The sequence below is a fragment of the Rhinatrema bivittatum genome, chromosome 13, assembly GCF_901001135.1.
Source record: "Rhinatrema bivittatum chromosome 13, aRhiBiv1.1, whole genome shotgun sequence".
In the NCBI taxonomy this organism is placed as follows: Eukaryota; Metazoa; Chordata; class Amphibia; order Gymnophiona; family Rhinatrematidae; genus Rhinatrema; species Rhinatrema bivittatum.
Genome location: NC_042627.1, coordinates 64,192,902 through 64,214,203, shown reverse-complemented (window position 1 = coordinate 64,214,203; position 21,302 = coordinate 64,192,902). Strand labels below are relative to the sequence as shown.

General features: G+C 43.9%; 1 protein-coding gene across 1 annotated transcript in view; it reads right to left on the bottom strand.

The window, feature by feature from the left end:
• Positions 1 to 105: 105 nt before the first annotated feature.
• TUBGCP4 (tubulin gamma complex associated protein 4) overlaps positions 106 to 21,302 on the bottom strand; it is a gene marked incomplete at its 3' end in the record, with an annotated part of 40,625 nt that continues 19,428 nt past the window's right edge. Inside the window, 11 exon segments of the mRNA XM_029575466.1 lie at positions 106 to 245; positions 1,787 to 1,903; positions 6,890 to 7,024; positions 7,231 to 7,408; positions 7,801 to 7,939; positions 8,168 to 8,275; positions 8,500 to 8,605; positions 10,055 to 10,105; positions 10,435 to 10,559; positions 10,704 to 10,869; positions 13,620 to 13,821. Of these exon segments, the coding sequence (XP_029431326.1) occupies positions 106 to 245; positions 1,787 to 1,903; positions 6,890 to 7,024; positions 7,231 to 7,408; positions 7,801 to 7,939; positions 8,168 to 8,275; positions 8,500 to 8,605; positions 10,055 to 10,105; positions 10,435 to 10,559; positions 10,704 to 10,869; positions 13,620 to 13,821 (1,467 nt within the window).

The window sequence follows — 21,302 nt, the reverse complement described above, 5'->3', positions numbered from 1 at the left end:
CTTGTAACTTGTGTGTCTAACCCCTCCCCTCTTCCTGAAATATGCTTCAAATTCAAAACTGTTCCGCCAGCCCTAATCTCAAGATGCCGGCGCTGCTGTTCATACCTGCCCAGAGTGCCTCCAGCCTGTGTGTAATACTTGTTGTAGTCCAGACGCAAAAGCAGCTGCGCAAGGTCTGGGTTTATCTGGTGGTTTCGAACGCTGGAGAGGATTTTGAAGAGCAGCGAAGACTGGCAGCTGAAGCCCTGAGAAACACAGTTCTTAGTTGACATGCAGTATAATAATTTCCTATAATCCATGCATTACTTATCTTTTACTGTATTTATGCTTTAATTTTATATCAGATTAATGCCATGACATCTAAAGCTGTGATATGCCTATTATCATGAGATTTTCCACCTGTAAATTGTCTGCTCCAGAATACATATTTATGCATACAGGATTGATTCAGATAGGAAGGGAGGCAGCATTAAATTTATGCGGGGAAGGGATAGTTTATTTAAAATTTTTGATATACTGCCTTCTGGTCAAAGCCCAATCAAAGCAGTGCACAATCAGTTTAAAAAAATACATAAAAATTACATGCAATAAAAACAAAATACAAGTCATTAATTCATACTTCTGCAGCACAAGCCTGCTTTATCAGAAATATACCCTCCCAAAAGCCCCATCTAACCATTCCTTACAGACCCATTCAGTTAACACTCCTTACACCCAATTCACCTCAGGAAAGAGTCACTTTTTTTTTTTTTTACACAAAACTTTAAAATAGTTCTGCTTTTTAATCTCCAGCGGAAGCTTGTTCCAAAGGACAGGCACCACCACTGACAAAAACTGGCTCTTACCTGCACCCCTTTAAAAGAAGGAATCTTAAAGAGTAAGCTCTGACTAGATAGTAAATATCTGTTTGGATAATACCATTCCACCTTTTTACATAGATAGCCAGGAGCTCATCTCTTAAACAGAGCCCAAGTGCCTAGAGGAAGCAAATATCCCCTTTACTGAAGTCCTCTTAGGACACCACAAAATGTTCTTGCAATAGTCCCACTACAATCAGCTACAGTAATCTAAATAAGGGAATGGATTACCAACAAATGCATTCATCCCTAGAAAAGGATGTAATTTCAACAGGAATCTTAACTTTGAAAACAGTAAACAAGTAGACATCTGTGCCTCTCCCTCTGTGACTCAAAACACAACCAAATTTTCACCTGTTCCGCTACCCAGGAGAGGTCTCTCAATACTTGGCCTTTCTATTCTAAGCACCTCCATTGCAGCTGAATTTAGAACCAATTTATTCTGGTTAAGCCCATCAACTATCGCCAACTATTTATATTCTGCCCTTCAGGCACTTCCAAGTGGATTACATTCAGATATTGTAGGTTGTTCTTGAGGCAACAGAGGGCTTAAGTGACTTAGCCAAGGTCAGCAGGAGCAGCAGCAGGATTTGAACTCTGGCGTCCTCCTCCACTCCAATTTACAGTTACCCTCCTGAGACAAGCCTTCCACCTCTCTACTCAATGGCACTGCTACCTATGTCATCAGCATGCAGATACCACCAAACCCTAAAGGCTGCAGAAACATATTAGCAGTCAACACTTAACAGCTAATCTTCATATGCACTTACATTGTTAATAAAGAATATTCTTTTTCTTTGTGGATATTCAATGAATTTTTTTTTTTTGTTAACAAATTTCCAGGTATAATATTGACTTGTGTTTGAACATGGAAAGCAAACGAGAGTTAAACAGAGTTACTGGGAATGCTGCTCGTCGGTGAGCCTCACCTTGACGAGGATTTCTAGCTGTGCTGTTCCACGCTCATCCAGGGAACCCAGGTTCTGACTCACTAGGGAGCAGAAACTGTGACAGAGATCCAAGATTTCATTCAGACAGTGAAAAACCTAAAACACACAAGCAGAGAAGCAAAACAAAGCTTTTTGACGACCCGCATGGTTATTATAAAACTCATAAGCTGAAGTGCGCTCCAGGAGACACTGATTTTGTCAATGCACTGTAACGCTCCATATTACCTCCCATATGAATCCATGACTTGGGAATAGATTTTAAAAAAAAATTTGAAACCTAATGAAATCATGCTAATTCTTTATTACTGGTAAAGAAAAAGTGAAACAAAACAGGACAGAATATTAGGAGCAATTATAAAGGGCCTGCAAGCATATTTTCAAAGGGAAACTCCTCAAATTCAGAGGCTCGCCAATACCTGGACCTGCTTTAGAGGAGATGAAAAGACAGTGCAGTACAGCATTTGATGGAGGTGGGGCAAGTTTCAGCTGAAAATTTTATACAGGTAACTGCTTAGTTCTCAGTTGGGCAAATCCGGTCCTCGAGTGCCACAAACAGGTCTGGGTTGTTTTTTTGGGTTTTTTTTATAACTATTTTTCAAAAAGAGACAAGACATAGATATGATCCATGACAACACATATCTGCATATATACCACACTGCATTAACAATCAAATGAATAAAGAAAAACCCAGAAATATCTGAATATAGCATCACAGACAGATCTGAAACGCAATATATTAATTTGAAGTGTGCCATTTCCAAAATTTTCCCCAAGTACCATCATAAGCTTCCAATTTGGATTTTAAGGTAAAGGTGATACGCTCCAAGATAGCCAGCTCCACATCTTTATTACGCCAAACTGACACTTGCGGTGAGGTTTTCCAAAAGTACGCAATAGTTAAATGTCCAGCTTGTAACAGATGAGATACTAGCCGTTTATCTGATTTTGGTAAGTTCTGTTCATCCCAGCAATTCAACAAGCAAAGCTGAGGTGAAAACAGAACACTATTCCCCACAATAGTGTTAATGATCTCTTGAATATCTTCCCAAACTTGTTGCACTTTCCTGCAGCCCCACCACATATGAATATAGCACCCTCGCTCATCACACAGCCAACGCATGGGGACTAGCAGCACTAAACTGAGAAAAGAAAAAATACAGAATATCGACATGGATGATGTAGTAGCTGATACATCAGCTCCTGATTTTTATTGCAAGTAGATAGTTTATATATGGATTGCCAGATCAACCACCAATCCATATCGTCTAAATGTGTATCCAGATCTGTATTCCGTTTGTCTCATTACTATACAAAAGAGAGCAATATAGCTGCATGATGAGCTTGGGAGCCATAGCATATTGTGTTAAAACCTCTTCTAGCCCCATAAGGAGCTAAAACCATGCATAAACAGTCCAATCCATCATCCTGCATTGCCTTAAACACTGTCATTAAAATCTTGAACTTTGCCCACAGAGCTACTGGTACCTAATGAAGTATCCTTAAAACTGGGCTGATGTGCTCCCTTCTACCAACACCCACAATCATCCAAGAAATGGCATTTTAGACTAACTGAAGAAGGTGAAAATAGTTCTGAACAGGATAATTTCTTTTCCTTGAGTCCAGTCAGACCAGTCCAGACAAATGGATTATGCCCACCGACCAGCAGATGAAGGAACAGCCATGGTGTTATCAGACATTATTCTGACTGCCTGACCTTGAAGCAATGATGCAAAGTGAAGCAGGGCCAGCTGAATGGCCCTGGTCTCCAAACAACTGATGGACCTTCTCATTTCCATCAGAGACCAAGAACCTTAAGCAACTTGCCCCAGATAGACAATGAGCCGCCCCCCCCCCCCCCCATCCCACTAGGCTCAAATCTGTCATTACCATCATCTGGACAGGGAGCTCGAGATCCACACCTAAAACCAGATTCCTGGAATCCAGCCACCACTGCAAGGTGCTTTTCATTTCTCTCAACAGAAGATGAATGGCGTAATCTTGAGATTGAGAAAGCCACCTAAAAACAAGGCGCTCTGCTCTCTCATGTACACTCTCGCCCAAGGTACCTGATTCCAAGGCCACCATCATGGAACCAAGAAGCTGCAGATAATGCCACTTGGTCAGAAATCTGACAGCAACGAACAAACTTGCTAGCACAGCTTTAAAATTCTTTGTTCTATTAGATGGACACGACCTTCCTTCATGTTGTCTAGAGGTCCAAGATAGTCCAGAGTCTGAGAAGTTTTCAAATTGCTTTTGGAAAAATTGACTGACTAATCCAAGTCTTGCAACATCTGAACCACCCTGTGGCCAATGAAAAGGAAAGGTCCTGAAATTGGAAGTGCTCCCTCCAGTACTGCGAAATGAAGGAATTGTGGATTCTCTTTCCTGATCGGAATATGAAGATAAGCTTCCATAATGTCCATTGAGGTCAGAAATTTCCACCACCTCACTTCCAGAATGACTGACTTCAAAGTTTCCATCCTGAAATGAGAAACTCTCAGAATTGATCTGCTTTAAATCCAGGATAGGGCGGAAGGTGTCCACCCTTCTTGGGGACCACAATGTAAATCAAGTAAAGATCCAGTCCCCTTAGCCACTTAGGCACTGGCACCACTGCCTTCTAGGTAAGGAGGTGCTCCAGAGTCACTCATCGCTTCTCGCTTTGCCAGTGACAGTGGGAAACCATAAAAGTGTCTGAAACTGAATTAGAGAATTTGAGTGTGTAACCATACCAAATGACCTCAAGGATCCACTTATCCATTGTAATCTGGGCCCATCTCTGATAAAGCCTTGACAGGCAACCACCTCTCTGTTTCACTGTGGACTGGGCCCCCAAATTTGCACTGGGAGGATCTAGGATGAGCCTACCACACAGGACTTGATCTTACCTCTTTCTCTTAGAGGACTGAAAGGACCGAAATTTACCAAATGACCAGGCCTTCTGAGTGTTTAAGAATCGACTCTGCCTATATAGAGTCCCAAAACCTACTGCAGGCTTGAAGAGACTGAGAGGAACTCTTAGGCCTATCCTCCGGTAGCCTAGGCACCTTCAAGTTGCACCAAACCTTGGCCATCCTCTTCAAACAGCATTGCCCTTTAAAAGGCAGTTTAGTAAAACTGGACTTAGAAATGAAATCCTCTGATCAATTTCGTAGCCAAAGAAGTTGCCTTGCTGCTACTAAGAACACCATTCCCCTTGCAGTCATTTATACTAAATCAAAAGTAGGCATTTGATAGATATGCAGTTCCCGGGTTCCAAATGCAGGGATTCATCCATTACTTTCTCCTGTGCACCCTGCACCAGACGCAAGCCAGATGTTACCACAATACAGCTGCATGCGACTACCTGCAGATCCATGCTGATCGCCTCATAGGTCTGCTTCAGCACAGATTCTATTCCCCTATCTTGAGTGTCCTTGAGAGCTGCACCACCTTCTGCAGAAATCATAGTCCACTTGTTCACCAAACAGACCAGCACATCCACTTTTGGAAACTTCGGCTTATCTCTCTCCTGAGGCATTAAAGGATATTATTTAGGCAGCACTCTACCACCTCTAAAATTCACTTTAGAAGACACCCATTCCAGATCTTTCAGATCCTTTACCACTTTACATAGAGAAAAGGATCTGGAAGGTTTTCCAATACTAACCACAATGGGATGCTCTGCTGAGCTGATAGCTTCCTCTTTCTTCTCCTCCGCTATATGCAGCATACTCAAAGTTTAAAAAATCAAGAAAACCAGCTCTTCCTTATTGAAACGGTGCACCACAGAAGAGCCATCCTGTTCTTCAGGAGGATATTCACCTGCTTCTTAAACCCATCGAGGGACTCCTCCAAATCTGAACAGAATTCCTCTTCCAACCTCTTCCTCCTCATGTTTCCTGAACCAAAAGGGTGGGGAAAACCTGGAGTGGATCCTGGGACTGAATTCTGTCACATAGCAAAACCCTGCTTCAAACATTTAATGAACTCACCTGCCCAGGCAATGGAGGAAGACAGCAAAACACACGTTTTAAGAATTGCAGCCGCAAGGGAAACTCCTGTAGATGCCTGGCCTCCTGCACCACGGGTGTGAGATGAGAAAGATCCATATCCCTTGCACACCCCCGCGGATCCAACATGACCGCTGATCCCGATTCAGACAAGGTCATGACGGAAGTCTTCAGTAACTTGGGGGGCCCCCCCCCCCCACCTAAAGAGATACTACCCTATGAGGTTCGAGAGAACTGGAGGCCATATCCCTTCAATACTAAGCTCAGGTTCCAAGTCGAGCAGATCTCCACTGTGCAGGATTTTTGCGCTTGATTCCCCAGAAGAAAGTATGCCATCCAAGAGAACTTCGGTGATTGCTTCCCTTGTAGCAAGCCAGAGCTGGTCTCTGCCCTCTGCGAGTTTCGCTGTACCAGCCCACTCTTTTGCACCATTTGCTGGAGACGGAAAAATAAAGCTGAAGGCAGCATCAGATGACACCCCACCCCCCAATAAAGGCAATGAAGTTAGCTTTGAGCTTATTTTCAGTCTCCATCTGCTGGCAGGGGCATGTAACCCACTCATCTGGACTGCACTGGTCTGGCATGAACGATAAGGAAAGAGAAGTCACTCACCTGTAATAGAAGTGCTCTGAACACAGCAATTCGTCAGTCTCACAACCCCCCCCCCTTCCTCCTCGTTCTCCCTACCAGTCAAAGATGAAATTTGAGGTTTGCCGTGGGGCCACAGTAACATGGGAATTACCATCATAGGTAATGTAAAGCTGCTGAGCACAGTCACGTGACCCACAAGTTGGTAAAGCGCTGTAAGCAACTTCTCTATACACAGAGCAATAATCATTGACTTAAATGGATGATGATGGTGACTCTGCCAAGCCCAGCTGAACAGGTTTGTGACTTGAACTGTTAGCATAAAGTAGTTTATCACAAAAATAAAGGAATTGTTTAGTTGCTGTAACTAGTAGGACTGAAAAAGACTGTAGAAAGTCTTTGATAACACAAAAAATATCACATGCATCCGGCAATTCCAGAAACATAAAAGCAGAACGTGAGGTTTCACAGTAAGAACATTAAATTAGAAGACACTTACATGTTTCAGTAAGATGAATGACTGGGCCAGGAGGTTACTAAGGAAGTGATCATGAGCCAGTCGTATGCTTTCAAAATCCCTTGTGGAATTTATCTGCTGCAACAGCTGTGAGAACTGGGACTCCAGCACATCCACCTAAGAGAGAAGCACTGAACTGTTTATTGGTCTGGACTGCTCAAATTGGCTAAATATATAGTTCACAAAGATTAACCTCTTCCAGACTGGCAGATTTAAATACGACCATACATACCTCTTAACTAGAACCCCGATCATTAGCACAGATTCCCTGCGCTGACTAGCCTTGGATCAAGTACATGCAAATCATGCCTTCCAACACCAACCTGGAGATAGTACTGGAGGTTATCCACCAGAAATGCCATGTGGTTCCTGAGTCTCCATTTGACTGCATCGGTTCGGTTGGACTTCAGATGCTTTCGTTGCATTTGGAGAGCCCAGCAATGCTGCAGCTCAGACTGAACCCGGCGTACGCTCAATAAGTACTTGAACACAACATTGTACCTGTTGGAGAGATGAGATCATCACCACCACCACCTCCCAAGTACTGTGTGTCATTACTGTCCCTACACACCAACCAGTCAACAAGGAAAAAGGATAAGATAAGAAAACAACAATAACACAGTGAAACAAATATGGCATCAAACTCGCATCAAGATTCCCTTCTCCTCACAGTTCCACTATCGTGCACGGCCAGGAGGGAAAAAAGCCCCCACAGAAGGAGAAAGAGAGAGGAAAAGACTGCCAGCAAAGATGCTCAGTACCACAACTAGAACCTTTACCCTGAGTCCGTGTGGAGCCAAAATATAATTCCATGCTCTCCCTGTAGTGCTTAAATGCAAGATGAACCAAGAGAGTAGAATATCAGATGTCTCTACGGACAGGGCTAGACTCACTTCTCTAGCACTGCCGGGGTGAAAAGAATGTGTAAAGGCCACTGCACTTTATAGGAGAGTCCCAGGGCTGCCCAGCCAGAAGAGGGAGGCTCCCGTGGTGAGGATTCTCGTGAAGGACCTTCTCGGGCCTGAGACGCATCTGTAAAACAAAGCAAACCTTTGTGATGCTACTTTAACTGGTATTCTGTTTCTAGAAAGACAGGCAAATAATTCCCATGTTTTAAAATATTGGGAACATATAAAATAAGTTTAAGTGCCTTCTCCTTTAATATGTTAGTGGCACTGGAGAAGCCAGGCCTAAAGTAGTTTATAACACACTCACAGTCTGCATTAAAAAAAATAAAGAGAAGGTACAAGTGAGTCCTACCTTTGTGTTCCTTTCCATGATAATCAATCGTCAGGTGGAGCAGGGGAAGGAGGTTATCATCATCTAGAAGCACTTTGTGTGCTGACAGCTGGAATGCCACGTTAACATCTGAGAAAGACACACAACTTATTCACAGCCATTTCAATGTATGGCAAAACCAAGAATGCGCAGAGCCAGTTTCAGGCTAAAATTACGAGAGAGAGAGAGAGAGAATACACGTAAAAGGGAGAGAGAGGGGGGGGTATTGATGCACATGGCTTAGTCTGCAGCAGGGTGGAGCTTGCTGGGATTGGTTCTAGGGCAGAGAGCAAGGACAGAAGAAGAGTGCTCACCATGCTCTGTCACAGCAGTGGGAGGAGTTTTCAGCATATGCTGCGCTATGTCAATGAAGGCCTGGAACAGCTCCCCTCTCCCAAGGAGGTAAAAATCTTTAATTATCTAAACGGAAAGGAAAGTCTCGATCATTCAATTTTGGTGCATAACTATATACATTTCCCACTCTTATTTGGATTTATTTTTGTGCACACCTGTTTTGGCTGTGAATTAATGAATACAAGGTTGTTAAGGTTTCTCGAAGGGTTAAAGTTTCAAAATCTTGAATAATCAGGACTTGATGCATAAAATGAAGTATGCAGGCAAGTCGGCCTTATGCACACAGTGTGGATTTTCAACCCCCTTAAAATATAATATACACAAGTTTGCATCCACAGAAAACGGGCTTATGACTTACTTAGTTTAAAATTTATTACCTGCTTCTCCCAAAAAAGGTTAGAAAGTGATATGCATGACAGGAACATACACAAAAGTAAGAGACACAAAGCAATCAAAATTAATCAGACGTAAGGAGGATGAGAAAGGCTTCAGACATTTTGTGAAATGTTCTGTTGACCCAAGAACATAAGGAAATATGCTCCAAAGAAAGGGGGCCGATGTATTCGGGGGCAGCGTACACAGTTTAACCTGTGCCTGCATGCATATCTTTTGTGCACAACTTCACTGGCAATGCAGCAAGGAGTTTTGCACAACAACAATGTGCATGCAAGTTGGCGCCTTCTCATTTATTTTTAAAAATGTGTATCCCACCTATCCCAATGCAAATCTCATGCTAATGATGGTATCAGATATTGCCTCTCGTTGCTGGGAGACGCACTGGCTTAACTCGGGGTTTCTTAGCACTGGAAACTTCACTCCTAAAGTTTCCAGGGCCAATATTAGTCTATGGGCAGAAGCTGGCGTTCTGGTGCCAGGATTTATGTGCAAAGATTAAAGGAGGAGGCCTTAAAAGTAGCATTAATATGAAGATTAAAGAAAGCGGCCTTAACAGTAGCATTGATATGAAGATTAAAGAAAGCGGCCTTAACAGTAGCATTGATATGTTTCTGCTTTGTGAGGGAAGAATCAAACCCGATTTCTAGAATTTTTACTTCAACACTTGGATGGACAATCTGGGTCCCAATTTGAATTTGAGGGCTATTGAAAAGTAAGTTGGGACATTTAAGCCATAAGAGCTTAGTTTTATCACAATTTAATTTCAATTTAATATAAGTCAACCTGCACTCAACCTCTTGAAGGCACTTTCAAGGCAGATTATAGTCAGGTACTGTAGGGTTTACTGTCTAAGTTGTACCTGAGGCAAAGAAGGAAAAGTGACTTGCCCAAAATTACAAGGAGCAGCAGTGGGATGTGAACCCTGGTTTGCAGCCCGCTGCTCTAACCTCCAGGCTGTTTGGTTAATCATCTCATCACGCAAGTCCTCCAGAATTTTATGGAAAGCAACCCAATCAGCATGAGGTATTAAAGATCTCGCATCTATTCACCGATGGAGCCTGATGAGTGTCAGGTACCTTCCAAATATCACCGCACAATGTACAGCCCATCAGTTGTTACCTTCAGTTTTCCCAGCAAATCCGATTCTTCCACCATCAGCTTCCACAAGTGCTAGACAGGGGAAAGAGGACGCAGAAGTACTGACATAAGCTTATTGTGTAGAACCTGTGTTTTTACATTCAGATCAGGACTTTACAGACAGGGAGATTACTGGGACCTTACTGCTTTCACACCGAATAATACATTTTATTTTACAAACGTCCAGATGCAATATACAGTTTAGTCTAGCCTACAAAATCTGGGTATCTCACACTTGGTTTGTTTTCATCATCGCTTTGGTTATATGCCATTTGCTATACAGAAGGAACTTTATCAGAAGAGCCAGGGTGACACCCGACTTCTGCTGCAGGAAACACACGACATGAAGAGATTCTGGTTACCTCAGCAACAGTGCTCCTGATCCGGTCCACCACAGATTCAAAGTCCACCAGGCTGAAGAGAGGCTGTTGCTTCAGCCTGTGAAGCTCGGCAGCAAAAGTGTCCTCCTGGTTTTTCAGAATGGAACCTACGGAGGTAACAGCTCGGAGAATCACACCCAGTCCGGTCACAGGGTTACCCTGGCAGCAAACAATATATTAACGGGGCGACACCCACCTCCTGTGGTACGGCACTAGCAAAGCTCTTTCGGAACCGTACAGATGTTTCTCACCTGTTCTGGTGAAGTTCACATTTTGATTCTCAAACATCTGGACAGACTCGCCCACAAAGAGGATCTTCTCTGCAACCCGGACTGGCATATAAGATGGCAGCATTTCTACTCGCAGCGAGAACTGCTTCAGAGACGGTGCCAGCATGTTCTCTTCTTCAATCAGGCGCTGTGACAGACCAGAAGGGGAAAAGGACCAGCGATGGAGGCAAGAGGAGTGTGAGCAACAAAGATCCTACGGGACTAATGCACAAGGCGATGCACATTTTACAGACAACACAAGAACATTTTGTTTTAATTTTAAAACTTCTCTCTCAAGATGGTAGCCCAGCTGAAATACTTTTAACTGGAACTACACAACAGTTATTCAAAATTGATGATGTACACATACTTTCAAGACCCTTTGAGATAGGACAAAAGAAAAACAAAGGGACCTATGTGGTCTCAGAAGCTCATGTACAACATCTGTACAAACTTCTTGTGCTGGTCCAGTGAAAGATATCACAAATGCAAACAATTCAGTATTGCAAGGTGACCGCCCATGTGGTCACCAGTCTCTTTCTCCTGTGGTTTTCTGACCTATTGGTGTTCAGAAGGTCATCCTGGAAAAGGTAGTCAGGACAGCAAAGGGCCCGTCATTGAAGAGATTCAGCATTATGGCAGGCCCAGAAAGGATCTGTATGCTGAACTTACCTTATAATTTCCTTTCCTGGAGTCCAGTCAGACCAGTCCAGACCAGAAGGTTATGCTCACCAACCAGCAGATAGAGGCAGAGATCAACAGGCTCACTGATGTCACTCCTTATATGCATCTGTGCTGGCACTAGCATGCCAGTATTTTTACAAGCAGCTAACGGCAGAAAACCTTAATGCATTGTTTTATTATTTAAAACCTTTTCTGTAACCAGTGAACTTCCAGAAGAACAAGGAAGTTAAGGTCTAAAAGTTTCTCAGTACAGAATCCCTCATAAAATGATCTATTCCAATTCAGTGTCCATTTTAAATGCCAGCTTACGGCTTTCCCATCCTTCTAGAGCATTGAGATCAGCTAATCGAAGCCTACCTGACGTGCCTTCTATCAGAGCTGCTGGATTAGGTGAAACCAGAGACAGGACCTATCTTAAGGAAATCATTACCTGAAGCACTTCGGTTGATAAAGTGTCAAAAGCAATTTGGAAAGCAACTCAAGGCGCACTTGCTTTTGATTGAGTATTTTACACCCTAGGTTTCTCATTTGCATTACACTAAGCAACCATGTATCCAGCTATTTTTTTTTTTTTTAGTTTTTTTGTCTAGTATCAAACTGAACTATGTTTTTAATATATTTTTTTGTATATTTGGTTGGAAGCCGCTGTGAATGATGGATGCGCTGCAGGATATAAATTTTTAAAAGAAATAAACTACCACTCATCTGCAGAGACGGCCATACCTTCAATATCAAATCTGCGTCCAGCTCGTCGATTATTTCCTCTCTCTGCTGTTCATCGCTGAAAAAACATGGCAGCACAGGGAGGCTCCTGGACTGGTCTGACTGGACTCAAGGAAAGGAAATTATACGGTAAGAAGTCATTTCACTTTCCTCTTTATCCAGTCAGATTAGTCCAGACAAGGGAGATGCACCCAAGCTACTCCCAAATAGGGTAGGACGCTGCCCAAGTCCCTCGCAAAAAGCTCTGAAAGCAAAGGAAGTTTCTTCTCTGAGGCTGACATCTAAGCGGTAATGCTTAGAAAATGTATGCAAGGAAGACCAAGTGGTTACCTTACAGATCTCCAAGGGAGATACCAAACATAATTCTGCCCAAGACATAGCCTGAGCCCCAGCCCTGGTGGAATGAGCTTGCACTTGTGTAGGCAAGGAAGTACTGGAACCCACATGGGCCATTGTAATTACATCCTTAATCCAATGCGCCACTGTAGCCTTAGAGGCTACTTCACCTTTAGGCACTCCTTCATACAGAACAAAAAAGATGATTTGACTTTCGGAAGGCCTAAGTAACCTTGAGATATTTTTAAAAGACTTTTACAAAAATTCCCTAGATATAGCTTCCCTGGGCAAAGAGGCCTCATCCACCAAGGAGGAAAACTGCCCTCAAAGCAGCTATATCTAGGAAATTTTGGGGGGGGGAGAATAACCCCAATCCTCTTGGAAGGCCCCTGGTCCTGACCAAGTGCCCTGAGGGAGGGAACCAAGGCTCTCTCATTTTATTTGTTAAATCCTAAGCCTGAGGGAGGTAGCGCTAGTCTTTCACCGCAGGAGCCTCTGAACCTATTTCCTTTTCAGCCTGCCAGGCTGCAGTCCACAGCACAGGATGCTTGTCTACCATCTACTAGAGACAGAGAATACTGGCAGGTTGGTCAGCGCAGATGCATATAAGGAGTGATATCGGCGAGCCTGTTAATCTTTCTCCATTTGCTGGTTAGTGAGCGCAACCCACTGTGTCTGACTGGATGAACAGGAAGCCCAATTTCTGCTCAGCATTTCTTCCAAACTGCTTTTTGGTAGCCAAACATGGACTGCTGCTTTTGAACATTTTGCCTAAATGGAAAATTGTTTTTACATTCATCTTTTTACATTATCTAAATTTCTCAAAAATGGCTACCAGCCAGGTATTGGGGAGATAATGCTGAATCTGTATGTGCCTCTGGAATAGATTCTGCCAATTATGCATGTCAGCATTGTTCAGACATCCATATTTGGTTTTTTTGCTGAATATTAAACCTAAAGCTCTCAGTGACGGTAAGGCATATAGGATTTAATCAGCCTTGCAACACTAAGAATTTATGCTGTAGGAATCAAACAAAGAAGTCCCTGAGAAATGTGTAGTAAAAGGGAGAAACACTTCTGGAGAAACCAAAAAGAAGAGGAATAAGCACCTAACAAGGGCAGGCTGAAAGAACCTGTTTATACAAGAAATCTCACCAAGTCCTGTAGTTCTCGTAACTGTTTCCCTGTCAGGCCCCCAATGCCTAGATCCTCTTCCTCCTCTTCCGGCTGGGCAGGGACATTCCCAGAGGACGGACCCTGCTTCACAAAGAACTCCTCATACTGGTCCAGGAGAAGGCCGTGCAGCATCCAGGCTGAGAGCTGTTTGTACATGACCCCATGACACACTGCCAGGATCCTGAGGGGGAGAGGATTCGTTGGTTCAGTGCTTTGCGTCTAACAGAAATACGGAGTTCCAGCTCAGAGGCACAGTCACACAGGTAGGCAGGAGTTCAGCTGTCATAGTCACAAAGAGACGATAATCTCGCACTGACTGTTTCTCTTACTGTTAATCTGCTGAAGCTTCAGTGGATCTTGATTTAGATCCTTTGTATCAATTTTCCCCAGTAACTCTTGATCAGGTGAATCAATTTTAATCACTGAATAATAATAAGCTCCTTTCATGCTTGTTTTTCTGGGATTATGAAAATGCTGGCATCTGATGTAGAGGTTTTCCTTAACTTGATTAAATCCTCGTTATTTGAGGGTAACCTCCCTGACATTTTAAAGCAAGCTTCAGTTCGACCCATACTGAAGAAAGCTTCTCTGGATCCCACTGAGAAGTCTTCTCACTATCATCTTATTTCTTCCCTACCCTTTCTAGCCAAATTAATTGAGAAAACGATACTGAAACAACTTCAGGACTTTGACAACCATCGAGTTCTTCCCTGTTCTTCTGGATTTTATCTATTTCACAGTACCAAAGCTTTACTGATCTCTACCCTAGACATTTTCCATCACGATTTTGATACTGATGCAGCTTACATTTTGGGTATTTTTTCGGACCTAATCTGCATTCGATACTACGGACCACGAGATTTTCACTGCGCGTGTGACCCAGTTCTAGTTTAACTGACAGTTTTGGCTTGGTTTTCTTCTTTTCTGACAAACTGGTAGACAACATGTTATTGGGAATTCTTCTTCTCCCCTTGTTCATTAAACTGGGGTGTCTCAGGGCTCAGCCTAATCGGCCATATTGGCAAATCTTGATGTAGGGTATTGTCTCTATGCTGCTGATACTCAGTTTTTTGTTCCCCTATCTACTTTCTCTAAAGCTTTTCAGAAACTGTCCAGTTGCCTTACTTCTGTCCATAGCTGGCTTAGTAATTAGAAGCTGACCTGAATATTAATAAAATGGAAATCATGATATTACGTAGATGCTCCCGTACTGGTGCCCCCTTCCAATTTTAGTTTTCACGGTCACCAGATTCACGTCTCTCAGTGTAATTTAGGTACAATATTTAACAAGTCTTTATCATTCTGTCCACACATTAAAAATGTTTTGCAGCAGGCCTTGGGATATAAATACACTCCTCATGATGCAGTTCTGAGTATTCTACGTATAATAATACAAACAGCCCTATTCACAAACGTGCATTACCATATCAACGTGGAAACTGCCTGCACATCATCAGTGAATAGGCCCTATCACGAATAACGGGAGCTGTGTACTTTGTGAAGAGTCTTTAAATCAACGAGCTCTGAGGTCAGCAGCAGCAAACACTATAAATCATTAAAGCCTTCTCAGAGACTAACTCGCAACCCAAAGCCATACAGCTTCACGATAAAGAACATATTTACAGCCTCTCGCCATTTATCAGCTTCAGTATCCAATCTGCAGTATTGGCTCCAATTTCCATGTGACCAAGGAAATATCAGAAAGGCTGGAGAAGCACCAATGATCCAGCTAAAGGCCTTCAACTCCCTACTTATGTGGAAAGAAACATGCAAAATTCTCTCTATACAGCGGTGTTGCGTCGGGTCTTCGACGGATTCGCCCCGCTTGCTTCACCTTATTCTCGGCTCCTCCCGCTTACCTGGGCAAGATGGCTAGCGCCGCGTCTTTAAGCCGACCTCTCTGGCATCCCCAGAACGGCTATGGTGCAGCCTCCCGCCATTGCTCCTCCCAGGTACCTACCAGGGTGCGCACGCGCACGCAACCCACGTCTTTGTACCACCCTTGGCGTGAACCTCGAGGGCATTCCCTCATGCTGACATCACGCCATCTGGGTATATTACCTTCATCAAATTGCTAGCTCCCAGAGTTAGCAAGGACTCGAATCCGTTCCTGTCTGCGCTACTCTGCTGCTTCCGTGCTGCCGCAGGAAGCTCTCTCGCTGCCCTTCGGGGTAACTGCTAACCTGGGTACCCGCTCCTCGGGGGCCCTCTGCTTTATTTCAGGTGCCTTACAGGGAACAGGTACTCGCTCCTCGCGGGCCTGCTCTCCCTGCCTCGGTGCCTGTACTTTCTACAACAGACCTGGTGGAATCGCATATCAACAGCAAACACCTAGTGAGTACTCTAACTCTCAGTCTATCTCATCCACAGTATCTCCTCGCTGGGAGACCTGCTGCGGAACCCCCTGACGTCATCTAGGAGAGAAGGGCCCCCTCTGCCGAGGTCCCTGAGAATACAACCACAGACTGCCTCACTACTGCCACCTCTGGTGGAGATCTTCAAGCTGTCTAATAAAGAACTATCCTGTGTTTTGTGTGTACGAGTCTAGCCCAGTGCTGTGGCTCCTCCCGGGGCTCCTCCCCTTGGGTGTGGTCATCTCCACAGCACCCAAGGATCCACAAAACACACGTTATCATAACAAGTAGCATTTTGAGGTCGAGGGAAAGAGTGTGCCCTGTGTGTTTGTGCCTTTTAAGTACACATGTGTCCAGAACCTATACATTATCTGTACCAGTCAGAGGCTGCCTTCAAACAGGTGGTGTGGGGCACAATTTCAGATCTCAGCTGTCTAATTTCTGTAATTTTTTTCTCAGGCTAATTACAAAATAGCTCCAAGACATCATAGCCAATGAGAGGTCCATTCTCAGAAGTTATCCAGCTAAATTAATATTTGAATCATAGAAATGTGACAGCAGAAAAAGTCAGCCTATCCATCCAATTAATTTAGCATTATAATTCTTATCACTTCCTTAAAGATCCCCCGTATTTATCTCATGCTTCCTTGAATTGAGATACTGTTTTTGTCTCCACCACTTCCATGCATCCACCACCCTCTCTCTAAAGAAATATTTCCTAAGATTACTCCCGAGTCTACCCCCTTTTAACCTCATCTCATAACCCCTCGTTCTAGAGCCTCCTTTCCACTGAAAGAGGCTCACCTCCTGTGCATGGAAACCTTTGAGATATTTCAATGTCTCTATCACATCTCCCCTATCTCGCCTTTCCTCTAGGGTATACGTGTTTAGATCTTTAAGTCTATCCCTGAAGCATATTTGGGCCTGCTGTGGCCTTGGGAATAGCCCAGGAACACAAGTCCAGTTCTGTGCAAGTATTTATTTACAGTGCTTCACACTTACAGAAAAAAAACAGTGGCTCACCTTGCGTCAGGCAGAACTCTCAGGTAAACATACTCCGTATGGATATACCAGGAGGTTCTAGCAGCTCTCTGAGGGCCTCCTCCAGCTCTCTAGGCCTGGGTTCTTATGGCAGGCTGAAGGGACCCTCCCTTCACCCAGAATCCCTTGCAGCGTTCTTGCTTAAGGAAGACTGGGTTAGAAACCTAAACCAGACTCTTTAAGGTAGAATGAGGAGTTGTCTGTGTACTCTGTCACATACCCTCCCCTTCAGCTCAGCCTTGTCAGGTCAAGCACCCAGACGTGCCTGGGGTACACCGCAACTCTGTTTCAAGTGCCTCCCCCCTCCAGCCATATTGTCCCCAGCACTCATGAGTTGTCTTCATAAGGTTGCTAAATGGGGATAATCCCGACCCTGGACTATTGGATATGGAAGCTTGGGGAGGGTAGCTGCTGCTAACACGGCTTGTCCTGCGGTAGTCATGAAGAGGTTGTACATGTCAATGTCTCCATTTTCTTAGAGTTAATGCATGATATAGTAAGCCCTGGTGAATGAGCATTTTGCTACAGCTGGAATCAACCAAGGCCTGTGTGGAGGCTCTTTCCAGATCCACATGATTCTAAAGTCCTTAAGTCGTGTATGCAGGACACCTACAAAATTGCAGTTTTGACAACTTGTGATCCCAAGCATTTTCCCCACTGTCCTCATTCTTTATTCCTTCTCCCATTGCTCTGCTAACTTGCCTTCGCTCTCCAGGTCATCAAGCCAAAGACCTTCTTCTGCATGGCCTTCTGTAGGGCCGGTCAGGATTCTGCCCTGCCAGGTTCACTTAAATATTCTTTGGCTACCGGCTGCCTAAATGGACAGCTGTCTTCTTCATGCCCATTCTCTACACAAGGTGCACAAAAAGAGAGGGTCTGCAAGGTCCCGTTTCTGGGTTGTTCCTGTCTCTCCAGATTCCCCTTTATTTATTTTTTTTTGGGGTTGCGGGATGTCGCTACTTCAAAAGCACTGTTTTTCAGTATGTGTACGTCTTCCTTGGGAGTTGGCCAAGTCTTCTATCCTCTGTCCCATGCCAGGGAATGGTTACAGGTTGCCTCTCTAAGCCCCTTATGCTGGCAGGTATTGACTGTGCCTGGTGAAAGGCTTCTGCCACTTCCAAGGTGAGCCTAGTGAGCCAGCAGACCCAATGCCACATGAGCTGGTCTAGACCATCCAGGAACTGCTTCAGGAGTATCTGATGAGCTACTTCTGATCCCGACCTTGACTCCGGCCAACGCCACTTCCAACCGGCATCTTTCAATCGGTGAAAGAGATTTCTAGGGCTCTCCTGGGCTTGCCAGAACTGCTGTCGGTAATGTCCTGGGGAATGCCCCACTCTCTGAAGTACAGTGACCTGATGTTCTCATAGGAAGCCCTCCCATCTGGATTGACTGCCTGGAAAGCTGTTTGACTCCTGCCAGTAAGAAAACTCACCAAGGAAGTTGTCCAGCTGGTCTCTGGCCAGGCCAAAAGGCAGGCGGTCCTTTCAAAGTTTTTTAAAAGACCTCCAGGTCCTCATCTGCCTTCATCTTAAACAGGATTTGTGAAGGTGAAGGTGCCTGAGGTATTTTGGACACAGCAGATTACAGGGCCTCAGCTAATCAAATTTGCAGATGATACAAAATTGTTCAGAGTAGTTAAATCACAAGCAGATTGTGATAAATTGCAGGAAGACCTTGTGAGGCTGGAAAATTGGGCATCAAAATGGCAGATGAAATTTAATGTGGACAAGTGCAAGGTGATGCATATAGGGAAAAATAACCCTTGCTATAATTTCACAATGTTGGGTTCCATACTAGGTGCTACAACCCAAGAAAGAGCTCTAGGTGTCATAGTGGATAACACATTGAAATCGTCGGTTCAGTGTGCTGCGGCAGTCAAAAAAGCAAACAGAATGCTGGGAATTATTAGAAAGGGAATGGTGAATAAAACGGAAAATGTCATAATGCCTCTGTATCGCTCCATGGTGAGACCGCACCTTGAATACTGTGTACAATTCTGGTCGCCGCATCTCAAAAAAGATATAATTGCGATGGAGAAGGTACAGAGAAGGGCTACCAAAATGATAAGGGGAATGGAACAGCTCCCCTATGAGGAAAGACTAAAGAGATTAGGACTTTTCAGCTTGGAGAAGAGATGGCTGAGGGGGGATATGATAGAGATGTTTAAAATCATGAGAGGTCTAGAACAGGTAGATGTGAATCGTTTTTTTACTCTTTCGGATAATAGAAGGACTAGGGGACACTCCATGAAGTTAGCATGTGACATTTAAAACTAAATCGGAGAAAGTTCTTTTTCACTCAACGCACAATTAAACTCTGGAATTTGTTGCAGGAAGATGTGGTTAGTGCAGTTAGTATAGCTGTGTTTAAAAAAGGATTGGATAAGTTCTTGGAGGAGAAGTCCATTTGGGTACTTGCCTGGTTCTTATGGCCTGGATTGGCCACTGTTGGAAACAGGATGCTGGGCTTGATGGACCCTTGGTCTGACCCAGTATGGCATGTTCTTATGTTAGTTAAGACTAAGCTTTATTGTGTTAAATGACTTGCAGCCACTGCTGTTTGTCTATTCAAGTTTGTAAAGCATTCTGCAGCTTTTGCTGACCTGTGGCCAGGATCTGGATTACTTGCTTCATTTTCTCTCTCTTTGGGGCCAGCTCCCAAATGGATGATTCACACGAGGCGGAGAAAACAAAAGCACCTGCTGGTCTGTCCAGCCCTAACTTATTACTTGACCTCCCTTCACCCAGAATCTCTGGCAGCGGTCTACATTAAGGAGGACTGGGTTAGAAACCTAAACTGGGCTCCTTAAAGTAGGATGAGGGAGTTGTCTGTACACTCCATCACAATCCCCATATGCTTTAGAACGAAGACCACTGACCATTTTAGTAGCCACTCTCTGGAGTGACTCCATCCTGTTTGTCCTTTTGAAGGTGCAGTCTCCAGAACTGTACATAGTATTCCAAGTGAGGTCTCACCAGGGACCTATACAGAGGCAATATCACCTCCCTTTTTCTGACTCCACATGGTAGGCCGCGGTGGGGTTTTGTGCACCTGCACACCTTCTTGTGTTCCTAACTCTGCATCCCCGTTCATGTTCTTTGTGCGTATATGGTACACATAGCTAAGTGCATCACTGAGCATGTTTTGTGCGCATGTACCTGAGAGTTTTCTATGTGCGCATTTCAGCGTGTTTTGTTCATTTTCCTAAGTGCATACCTGCCTGTCACTTTCTGTGGGTGTATTTCAACATGTTTTGTGCATTTTGCTAAGCACCTGTTTGGCCACCTTAAGATCATCAGATACAATTACTCCCTATCCTGCTCTTCCTTTGTGCTTAGAAGAATTTCACTTCCAATACTGTACCTTTCCCTTGGGCTTTTGCATCCTAAATGCATTAATCTGCATTATTAGCATTAAGTCTTAGCTACTGAACCTTAAACCATTCCACGAGCTTCGCTAGATCCCTCCTCATGTTTTCCACACCTTTCTGGCTGTCCACCCCATTACAGATTTTGGTATCATCGGAGAAAAGACAAACCTTTCCCGACAATCTTTCTGTTATATCGCTCACAAAAATATCGAAAAGAACCGGTCCAAGGACCAATCCCTGAGGCATACCACTAACAACATCCCCCTCATCAGAGAAAACTCCATTTACCACTATCCTTTGTCACCTCCCACGCAACCACTCTAGGATCCATACCAAGGGCACACAATTTATTTATAAGTCTTCTGTGTGGAACCGTGACAAGGCCCTGCTGAAATCCAAGTACACTACATCTAGCACTTTCCTTTGATCCAACTCTCTGGTCACCCAATCAAAGAAATTGATTAGATTCGTCTGACAAGATTTACCTCTGGTAAAAAAAAAAAAACCAAAAAACAAACCCATGCTGTCTCAGATCTTGCAATCCACTGGATTCCAAAAATTGCACTATTCTCTGTTTTAGCAGTGATTCCATTAGTTTGATCACCACAGAGATCAGATTAACCGGTCTGTAGTTCCCAGCCTCCTCCTATGTGCACTTATCTGGCTAAATTCTAGCTGGATAACTTTTTATCCCGCTAAAATCTGGCTGGTTAAATCAAGGCATAACTTATCCAGCTAACTGTGGTCGATCCAAACACCTGTCCTAAAGCTAGCTGGATATATAATATAACTTTAAGAAAGCAGGATATATTCAGTGGCACAGCCGCATCGCTGAATATAAGGGCTCAGTTAGCTGGATAAATGTATCCTAACTAACTAACTGAGCTGCATAGC